This window comes from Hippocampus bargibanti, linkage group LG03, assembly GCF_051943395.1.
Source record: "Hippocampus bargibanti isolate YZ-2025 linkage group LG03, ASM5194339v1, whole genome shotgun sequence".
In the NCBI taxonomy this organism is placed as follows: domain Eukaryota; kingdom Metazoa; phylum Chordata; class Actinopteri; order Syngnathiformes; family Syngnathidae; genus Hippocampus; species Hippocampus bargibanti.
In genome coordinates, this window is record NC_142736.1 from 4,192,216 (window position 1) to 4,203,517 (window position 11,302).

An 11,302-nucleotide genomic window follows, 5' to 3' on the forward strand; every position below is an offset into this window, starting at 1 on the left:
ACCTTGCAGCGTCCATTGAAGGGACAAAAAAGTTCGCCATGACAGCCAATGACAAACCACACACACGCATACACAAAAGTTCAGGATATGCTTTGGCAGGCGATATGCAAAGAGGATTTGCTAACATGCTGCTCTCATATTAGTGGCGTGCTAAACACACAGGGAGAGTTTTTCGTGCGACTCCAAAATTTGTTATCGGCGAACGACCGTTTTCTTTGCCCACAAAAGTTCGTGATGGGAGGGCGGACGGAGATTTTCAAACTTATGCAGTCATGGATGGATGTAGATATAGAAAACTGGATGGATGGATGGATGTAGAAATAGAAAACTGTATGGATGGATGGATGTATATATAAAAAACTGGATGGATGGATGGATGTATATACAGTAAAGTCTCGTTATATCGATATCGGATATATCGATAGTCCCGGTTATATCGATACTATTTCTATGCACGCACGGAGAAAATTACATGCAAACAGGGTCGGATATATCGATAGTCCCGGTTATATCAATATTTTTTCGGACTCCATTGAATATCGATATAACGAGACTTTACTGTATAAAAAACTGTATGGATGGATGGATGGATGTAGATATAGAAAACTGGATGGATGGATGTAGATATAGAAAACTGGATGGATGGATGTAGATATAAAAAACTGGATGGATGGATGGATTTAGATATAGAAAACTGAATGGATGGATGTAAATATAGAAAACTGGATGGATGGATAGATGGATGTAGATATAGAAAACTGGATGGATGGATGTAGATGTAGAAAATTGGATGGTTGGATGTAGATATAAAAAACTGGATGGATGGATGTAGATGTAGCAAACTGGATGGATGGATGTAGATGTAGAAAACTGGATGGATGGATGTAGATGTAGCAAACTGGATGGATGGATGTAGATGTAGAAAACTGGATGGATGGATGGATGTAGATATAGAAAACTGAATGGATGGATGTAAATATAGAAAACTGGATGGATGGATAGATGGATGTAGATATAGAAAACTGGATGGATGGATGTAGATGTAGAAAATTGGATGGTTGGATGTAGATATAAAAAACTGGATGGATGGATGTAGATGTAGCAAACTGGATGGATGGATGTAGATGTAGAAAACTGGATGGATGGATGGATGTAGATATAGAAAACTGGATGGACGGATGTAGATATAGAAAACTGGATGGATGGATGGATGTAGATATAGAAAACTGGATGGATGGATGGATGTAGATATAGATACTGGATGGATGGATATAGATGTAGAAAACTGGATGGATGGATGGATGGATGGATGGATGGAGAGATCACAATATCCTGTGCCTGTAGAGTGTCTTTGACAGTTTGAAAGACGCTTATAAATGAAATACAGTATACATATTATTTTTTTTATCGGAGGGTATGCGTTTCGTCTGTTTTGTCCGAGTGGCGTTGCCGTAGAAGGTTGGACGACCCATTCTGGTCGTCCCCGTTTGACGCTGTTGTAATATCGCTTTACTTTCGATTTCGTTCAAAGTTAACAAACCGCGTCTTTTTATTTTATTTTCGTGCTTAGCATGACCGTCAAAACGCTTTTATTTCTCGTGTTGTGTGTTGGAATAGACAACGTGACGCCAGGTGAGTTTCAAGGCGTTATTGCACTGTTTTTTTGTCGAATGAGAGTTGATCGATATTGACAAACGTCAGATAAACACAAGTCAAGAGCACAAAAATGATTAAATGTTGTAGTTAAGATGTCAACTCCAAAATCCTTTATTTTGGAATTATAGCTTTACTGTACACAGTACACGACTTCGAGTTGCAAAGCGAAACTAAAAATAAATAAATAAATAAATAAAGACCGACGAACGTAAGTAAAATAAATAAAACAAAACTGTCACACCAGTAAACATCGAAATTCCGTTGAAAATACAGTATACGGTTATATCATGTTTATTTGTTTTAATAATGTTTCGTTTTTGTTGTTAATAACAACAATGTGTTTGTTGTTAATAACAACAAAACAACGCTTTAAGTTTTTAAAATACATTTAATTTACAAGCGCCTTTCTGAACACCCAAGCACACTTTACAATAAAAACAATCCACATAACAATAAAACCATGAATAAAACAATACATAAATACATAATAAAATAGCAGATTAAACTTGACCATGAAAACAAGTTTAAACAGGTGGGTTTGATAATAATAATAACAATAATACATTACATTTTAAGCCTTTCAAAGCTCTCAAGGACGCTTTACAGTCACAGACAGGCATAGGTACTATAATCAATAAAATACAATCACAAATAGAATAAATGTAAATTTCTCCACTGTGAGACTAATAAAGGCATATCCAATCCAATCCAATACAATAAATAAAATACAATTATAAATAGAAACAAGAGAGAGAGAGCTAAACAGAAAATGCAATTTTAAATAGGCGGGTTTTGAAATGGGACTTGAGGGTGGTAAGAGAATCGATGTTATGAATGTTGGGAGGATGAATCAAACATTGTTTCATTGAAAATATTAAATATTCATCACGTGTCCAACCCCCCCACTAATTTCTTTCAGTGATTCACACACTGAGATATTTCCGAACGGCGTCTACGGACCTTGCTGGCTTCCCTGCCTACATCGAGGTGGGTTACATGGACGGAGTGGAGTTCATACGTTACGACAGCCTAAGCAAGAAATCGGAGGCTAAGCAAGACTGGATGGAGATGATGACCGTGGACGACCCCGACTACTGGGAAAAGGAGACGCAGAAAAACATAGTCATCGAGCGCGTCTTCGGCGTTAACATCGCAGTCGCCAAGCAGCGCTTCAATCATACGGGAGGTGGTTAACCTTGACTGACCTTCCCCCCCGGCGGCTCGGTCAATTTGGGGGTTAAAGGACAACCGACACCATTTTTTTGTTTCCTAACTGATATTAGAAAAAAACGTTTTAAAGCATCTAAAATACCCAAAACCAGCAGGCTGATATTTTTAGTCAAATGCAAAACATCAATAAAAATGACTTAACGTGTTTCAAAACCGCCACAAAATGAGGTCGGAACTGGGCAGATTCAGAAAGTCCCGCCCCCTTGTTCGTGACATCACGCTAGGTTACTCCTTCACAAACTGCTTTGCTCCAGAATCAAAACAATGGCTTCAGAGAGTTCAGATTTGGAACAGATGCTTTCTTGTTACTCATCCAGTTATAATAATCATAATAATAATAATACATTTCATTTATAAGCGCCTTTCAAAATTCTCAAGGACACTTTACAGTCACAGGATATTTTTTCTGCGGGTGAGCAGTGGCAGCCACACACGCCAGCGTTCACTCAAACCTGAAGTAACAAAAACAACAATAATAATATATACAGTATGTCAATCTGTTGTTTTTATGCAAAATTTTCTATTGAATACTATTATATACCAAATATGTAATAGATTGTAAATATAGGTAGACAGATAGATAGCAAATATATCGCTAATAGACAGCAAATAAATTAGTAGCGGCAGCTACATGCGCCAGAGTTCACTCAACCCGGAAGTAACTCAAATAGATAGAAAGTTAGCTAGCTAATAGATAGCTCGATAAAGAGCTCTATAGCTGTATAGCTAATAGATAGCTAGGTAGACAGATAGATAGCAAATATATCGCTAATAGATAGCAAATAAATCAGCAGCGGCAGCCAAACGCGCCAGCGTTCACTCAACCCGGAAGTAACTCAAATACATAGAAAGCTAGCTAGCTAATAAATAGCTAGATAGAGAGCTCTATAGCTATATAGATAGTAGATAGCTAGCTAGATATTTAGCTAGATAACTGATAGCAAATATATTGCTAATAGATAGCAAATAAATCAGCAGCGGCAGCCAAACGCGCCAGCGTTCACTCAACCCGGAAGTAACTCAAATACATAGAAAGCTAGCTAGCTAATAAATAGCTAGATAGAGAGCTCTATAGCTATATAGATAGTAGATAGCTAGCTAGATATTTAGCTAGATAACTGATAGCAAATATATTGCTAATAGATAGCAAATAAATCAGCAGCGGCAGCCAAACGCGCCAGCGTTCACTCAACCCGGAAGTAACTCAAATACATAGAAAGCTAGCTAGCTAATAAATAGCTAGATAGAGAGCTCTATAGCTATATAGATAGTAGATAGCTAGCTAGATATTTAGCTAGATAACTGATAGCAAATATATTGCTAATAGATAGCAAATAAATTAGCAGCGGCAGCCACTCAACCCGGAAGTAACTCAAATAGATAGAAATCTAGCTAACTAGAAGATAGCTAGATAGATACCTTGACATCGTATACTATCCGGTTGAGTAAACGTCACATCAGTCATTTTGAATGGATCTCGACTTACGACCGTTTGACTTACGACTGTTTTGTCGGAACGGATCCCGGTCGTGACTCGGATTTTACCTGTATGAATATGATTCAAATAGTTCTGAAGAGGAAAGCATACATGTTTGCAATCGATTAAAGAAGTCCTTCCGTATCAATTCGAGCCATCTGGACTCCAATGTAGCGCCCAGAAAATGCACAAGATGGCGCACGAGCTCCGTTGCAAATGGGCTGATTTGTCCGTTGGGAATTTGTGTCAACTTGCACCTTATTTATGCGTGTTACCGCAATTGGCTGCGACACACGATTCACCATCGCGTTATTTATGTAGTTTTCCTTCTAATTTCACGATCAACACGGTGAACAACAACACGATCAACACGAAAAAAGTACCCAAAATGCATTGTGTGTCGCTTTCTCGGTCAGGGGCGTTCCCTCCGTGACGTCACATCAGGCTTCGTCATCAACTCGAAAACAAGACTTCCTGAATATTTAGCGCGAGTCTTAAAAGGTAAAATATAGCTATATGCGGTGGAATCTTTGTCAAATGCGCTCCGTAGAAGTCATTTTACAAATTATGGACGCAACTTGTCCCGAGGTGTCGGTTGTCCTTTAAAACGTGTTGTTTTTTTTTTTTAGGCGTTCACCTTCTCCAGTGGATGTTTGGCTGCGAGTGGAACGATGAGACAGACCTGGCAGATGGATGCAATCAACACAGCTACGACGGAGAACATTTCATCGCGCTGGACACCAAAACCATGACCTACGTTTCGTCCAAACCGCAAGCTTTCATCACCAAACTCAAGTGGAACCGCGACCCGGCTCAAAAAGAATACAGGAAGCATTATTACACCGAGATTTGTCCTTCTTTGTTGCGGAGGCTGCTCGACTACGGGCGGAAAGTCTTGATGAGAAAAGGTAGGAAGGGTCACAGCATGGATCAAATGTGGTTCTTGAACAATAACACACAAAATAATAATAATAATAATAAAAATTTCATTTATCAGCACCTTTCGAAACCCAGAATAAATCAAATATATCAAAAGCTACATATCGAATAGATAGCTAACAGATAGCTAGCCTGGCCTTCACTCAACCCAGAAGTAACTCAGATAGAACGCTAGCTAGCTAATAGACAGCTAATAGATAGCTAATTAACTCTGATAGAAAGCTACCTAATAGATAGCTAGTCTGGCCTTCACTCAACCCGGAAGTAACTCAGATAGAACGCTAGCTAGCTAATAGATAGCTAAATAGCTAATAGCTAGCTAACAGATAGCTGGCTAGCCCTTCACTTAACCCGAAAGTCACTCAGATAGAAAGCTAGCTAGCTAATAGATAGCTAACAGGTAGCTAGCTCGGCCTTCACTCAACCCGGAAGTAACTCAGATAGAACGCTAGCTAGCTAATAGACAGCTAATAGATAGCTAATTAACTCTGATAGAAAGCTACCTAATAGATAGCTAGTCTGGCCTTCACTCAACCCGGAAGTAACTCAGATAGAACGCTAGCTAGCTAATAGATAGCTAAGTAACTGATAGAAAGCTAAATAGCTAATAGATAGCTAACAGATAGCTAGCTAGCCCTTCACTTAACCCGAAAGTCACTCAGATAGAAAGCTAGCTAGCTAATAGATAGCTAACAGGTAGCTAGCTCGGCCTTCACTCAACCCGGAAGTAACTCAGATAGAACGCTAGCTAGCTAATAGACAGCTAATAGATAGCTAATTAACTCTGATAGAAAGCTACCTAATAGATAGCTAGTCTGGCCTTCACTCAACCCGGAAGTAACTCAGATAGAACGCTAGCTAGCTAATAGATAGCTAAGTAACTGATAGAAAGCTAAATAGCTAATAGATAGCTAACAGATAGCTAGCTAGGCCTTCACTTAACCCGAAAGTCACTCAGATAGAAAGCTAGCTAGCTAATAGATAGCTAACAGGTAGCTAGCTCGGCCTTCACTCAACCCGGAAGTAACTCAGATAGAAAGCTAGCTAGCTAATAGATAGCTAAGTAACTCAAATAGCAGTCATTGTTCGTTGATACCAAGACGGAGGTGTTGTTTGTATTTAGGTGAAACCACTGTATTGGATTGAATTGGATGTACCTTTATTCGTCTCACCGTGGAGACATTTACCTTTCACAACAGCAAAGTTATGAAAGGAAGAGGAAAGAAAGAAGTAGAACAACAAAATACGGGAGCTGCTGGAAAGGCAGCCACTCTCATGGCGCCATCTTGTAGTCATAAAAACTAATCACAAATAACACATAAATAAATAACAAACTCAACTTCACTAAATAGTTCTTCGAGGCCTTTTTATTCCAGAATGAAACTCTTCAACTTATTTCAACATGGTTCAGTGACACATCAATGGGAAAAGATGGCGCCGTAGCACATCTTTTGTCTAAGATGCCGCGAAATAGAAGAAAATGTCTTTTTCTAAATTGGAAGTCCTCACATAACTTCACTGTGACTCCCTGACATCAAGAAGTCATTTGGGCCAAATGAAGCAAACTCATTCACCTCAACACAGTTCCTGAGTACTACACACTTTTGGATCTGATGCAAAAATCCATTTAAAAAATGCAAGTATGCGCAGGGTCTTCATTGCGCGACCATCTTGGACTTTGTGCCCAGAACGCGACGACGTTCCATCCTCCATTTTGTTCTCGTGTTGTCTTTTCCTGTGCAGAGCAACCAAGGGTTTCTCTTCTTCAGAAGACGCCGTCCTCTCCGGTCACGTGCCACGCGACAGGTTTCTACCCGGACGTGGCCGACCTTTTCTGGAGGAAAGACGGCGAGCAGCTCCACGAGGACGTGGATGCCGGCCAGATCCTACCCAACCACGACGGAACCTTCCAGATGACGGCGGACCTAAAAGTGGAGATGACGGACGAGGTGGAGGGCCAGTACCAATGCGTCTTTCAGATGGCCGGCGTCCAGGGTGAAATTGTCACCAAGTTGGAGAGAAGAAAGATCCTGAGCAACGTACGCAATGAGGGTGAGGAACCATCAACCCGGGTGAATTGTGTCCTCAAAATCAGCAGGCGGGATTTTGGTCTCTGCTAAAACACATCCACAGGTCCTGTTTTTTGGTCCAGTTCTCAGGACTGTTCCTGTCCTCTGGTCACTTTTCATGTCCTGCTCACGTCCTCTTCTCTAGTCCTGTCCCAAGGACTGCTTGTGTCCTGTTCTTGCCTTTGTCCATACTCTGTCCTGCTACTTGCCTCATCTTTACTCATGTCTTGACATGTAACTGTGCCAGTCTCGTTCTGGTGACAGCTGTTTTCCTGGTTTTGGTCACTGTTCCTGTTCAATTCTGGGAATTACTCCTGTCCTGCTACACTCCTCGTCACTACTCCTGTCTTGTCCTGTAACTGTGCCAGTCATGTTCTTGTGACAGCTCTTTTTCTGGCCCGGTCACCGTTCCTGTTCAATTCTGGGAATTGTTCCTGTCCCGCTACTCCTGTCTCATCGTGAAACTGCCGGTCTTGTTCTTGTGACAGGTTTTTTTCCTGGCTCGGTTAACGTTCCTGTTCAATTCTGCAAATTGCTCCTTTCCTGCTACTCTACGCTGTACTGCTAGGCTCCTCGTCACTACTCCTGTCTTGTCATGGATACCGTTCCAGTCTCGTTCTTGTGACAGCCATTTTCCTGTCTCAGTCACCGTTCCTGTTCAATTTAATTCTGGAAATTGCTCCTGTCCTGCTACTCTTCTCGTCACTACTCCTGTCTTGTCGTGTAACTGCGCCAGTCTCGTTCTTGTGACAGCCGTTTTCCTGTCTCAGTCACCGTTCCTGTTCAATTTAATTCTGGGAATTGCTCCTGTCCTGCTACTCTTCTCGTCACTACTCCTGTCTTGTCATGAAACTGTGCCAGTCTTGTTCTTGTGACATCCGTTTTCCTGGTTCGGTTACTGTCCTTGTTCAATTCTGGGAATGGTTCCTGTGCTGCTACTCTCCTCGTCACTATTCCCGTCTTGCAACTGTGCCACTCTTGTTCTTGTGACAGCTCTTTTCCTGGCTCGGTTACAGTTCCTGTTCAATTGAATTCTGGGAATTGTTCCTGTCCTGCTACTCTCCTCGTTACTACTCCTGTCTTGCTGTATAACTGTGCAAGTCTCATTCTTGTGCCAGCTCTTTTCCTGGCTCGGTTATCATTCCTGTTCAATTCCGGGAATTAGTCCTGTCCTGCTACACTCCTCGTCACTACTCCTGTCTTGTCAACTGTGCCAGTCTTTTTCTTGTGACAGCTCTTTTTCTGGCTCGGTTACGGTTTCTGTTCAATTCAATTATTTATATATTTATTATTAAAAAATTATTCCTGTCCTGCTACTATCCTCGTTACTGTCTTGTCATGGATACAGTCTTTTTCTTTTGACAGCTGTTTCCCTGGCTCGTTACTGTTCCTGCTCAATTCAATTCTGGGAATTGCTCCTGTCCTTTCCTGGTCAACTCTCAGGTCCTGTTCCTGGGTCGATCAAGCCCTGTTGTGAATTGCATTGAGCACAGCTTATGTCCTGTCTCGTCTAGTAACTGTTCCTGTCATGGTCATTGTTCCTGTTCTGGCTTAAGTCACTTCTTCTTCTCCACTCCCATCCTTTCCTGGACACGTCAAACTTTTTTTGTTTTAAGAAGCAGAAACAAAGAATAAAATGGTCATCATCGCTGCCGTGTCGGCGGTCATCGCTCTGGCGGTCGTCATCGCGGCCATGGTCGTCATCATTATGAGGCGTCGGAACTGCAATCGTGGTGAGGGACGCCATGTTTTTCTTTCCTTCCGAGATCTTTGGGCTCCTGTCATTGGTCAGATGAAGTAATTGGCAATGTTCTCCTCTTTCGTTTCAGATATTGGCACTCCGTCTTCTTGTAAGTCCGAACTCTTTTGTCACTCTGTTTGGATCCTCGCACCAAAACGTCTTGACGGGTGTGACTTTGTGCTTTTCTGCAGCGAGTGACGCAAGTTCCGAGCATTCAAGCGAAAGTGAACGTCAAATGCTGAGCAAGACGAGTAGGTCGACGCAACCCGCAGAGGAGCCACGTATGACAGACCGCATGCCGCTTGCCTCTCTTGGGCTCGATGACAACGTACCGCTGGCTTAGTGGCGGGGGTTGGTTCTTCGTCGGCCTTTACCTGTGGTCCAAAAGAGGTCGGAGCTAAAAATCGAACCCAGTACCTCCGCACTGTGAAGGCGACACGCCAACCACGAGACAAGCGGGCCACCCTTTTCTAAGTACGGTGATACCTTGGCTTACGAACTTAATTGGTTCCCAGACAGTGTGTAAGGCGAAAAGTGTGTATCCCAAAAAATAATTTCCCATAGGAAACCATTCAAATGAGAATAATCCGTTCCCAGGTCCCCATAAAACATAATTTTCTAACTTTCCAAGGCTTAAATCTACACGAAATCTACCTTATTTTATGTATAATAAATGTGCTGTGGTATTATAATTAAATGAATAAACTGTACTGTATACTAAAGTCGTTTTATTGACCTTTGTGATGGTCGTTGATGGCTTGATCGAATGGAATGGCCGGTTTCATCAGCATTAAACACTTGATGAGGAATGTAGCCTCCTTCTTTCACCATCTTGAGGAATGATCCCTTTTAGGTGCTTTCTCTGCGATAATTTTACCTAGTTCCTCATCAATTGTGTTCTGTTTAGCTGGGTTGATAGCTTTTTGCATCAAGTGTACGGATTGCTTGTGCGGGTTATTTGTGGAGCCTCATTGATGTGAATTTTAACCTCGCAGTCTACACTCTGCCTTTGAACTATCAACGTTGAAACGAGTCCAAATGTCACCGTTTTGTATCCAGTTTCTCACTTTCTCTCTGTCGTCTGCCTGTCTCTTAAATGTATAAACCACCTCCCCTCACTGCTGCGACCAATTACGTGGCTCTAACCAGAGACTGGGGGCGGGGAATAGAGGACAAAAACAAAGTTCTTTCTGTTCACCATCTATCGTCCCCGCTGGTATTTCATCACAAAACTTCATTGAACTCCGAACCAGATGAGAAACAGGAATTAGAATCCAACACCGCCCCCTTGTTCGTGACATCACGCCAGGAGATCTTGCCTTGCTCGAGAATCCAAACAATGGCTTCAAATTGGGAGAAGATGCTTTCTTGTTACTCACCCAGTTATGAATATGATTCAAATACTTCTGAAGAGGAAAGCATAAATGTTTGCAATCCATTAAAGAAGTCCTTCCGTCTCATTTTGAGACGTCTGGACTCCAATGTAGCCCCAGAAAATGCACAAGATGGCGCACAAGCTCCGTTGGAAATGGGCTGATTCGTCTGCTGGGAATTTATGTCAACTAGTATCAAATAATAGTCTCAGTTTTCAGATCGAAAAAAGTACCCAAAATGCATTGTGTGTTGCTTTCTCGGTCAGGGGCGTTCCTTCAGTGACGTCACGTACGGACTCGTCACCAACTCAAAAACAAGACTTCCTGAATATTCAGCGCGAGTCTTAAAAGGTAAAACATAGCTATATGTGGTAGAAATACGCTCAGTTGAAGTCATTTGAAGTGATTTTACAAATTATGGACACAACTTGTCCGGTGGTGTCGGTTGTCCTCGAAGTCATTGTTATTGTTGTTTTGCATTTGACAAAAAAAAAAAATCAGCCTGCGTATTTTAGATGCTATAAAACGTTTTTCTGATGTCAGTTAAGAAACAAAAAAGTGACGTTGGTTGTCCTTTAAGGTGGGTGGGGAAAAGGGGCGGGATTCACACCGCTGAAGCGCATTGGAAATTACACCCGACGCCGAAGGTGAGTCGGCATGCACGCACGCACCTTTTTTTTTTTTAGATTAACACAAATCAGCCAGATAGAACAAATGCGGAAAAGATTCATGAGCCACATTTTGTCGACTTCTCCCTTTTTCATTTCATCTTCGCTCGCACTTGACGCCGAGACGAAACAATGCGCACGCACGCGCG

The 11,302-nt window shown here is 41.8% G+C and overlaps 1 protein-coding gene across 5 annotated transcripts; it reads left to right on the plus strand.

Annotated features, from left to right (window-relative positions):
• Positions 1–1,450: 1,450 nt before the first annotated feature.
• Positions 1,451–9,834, plus strand: LOC148900001 (class I histocompatibility antigen, F10 alpha chain-like). 5 transcript variants are annotated; one of them, XM_088991683.1, is made up of 8 exons: positions 1,452–1,632; positions 2,576–2,643; positions 4,780–4,864; positions 4,993–5,271; positions 7,046–7,354; positions 8,988–9,104; positions 9,201–9,221; positions 9,304–9,834. In XM_088991683.1, the coding sequence occupies exons 1-8, from the start codon at positions 1,572–1,574 to the stop codon at positions 9,453–9,455; spliced, it is 1,092 nt and encodes a 363-aa protein (XP_088847809.1). In that variant the 5' UTR covers positions 1,452–1,571; the 3' UTR covers positions 9,456–9,834. The 5 variants fall into 5 exon arrangements, with proteins under 5 accessions (XP_088847810.1, XP_088847809.1, XP_088847805.1 ...); XM_088991679.1 differs by lacking the exon at positions 4,780–4,864 and having other exon boundaries at positions 1,453–1,632; positions 2,576–2,842; XM_088991681.1 differs by lacking the exon at positions 4,780–4,864 and having other exon boundaries at positions 1,453–1,632; positions 2,576–2,842; positions 8,991–9,104.
• The last annotated feature ends 1,468 nt before the right edge of the window (positions 9,835–11,302 follow it).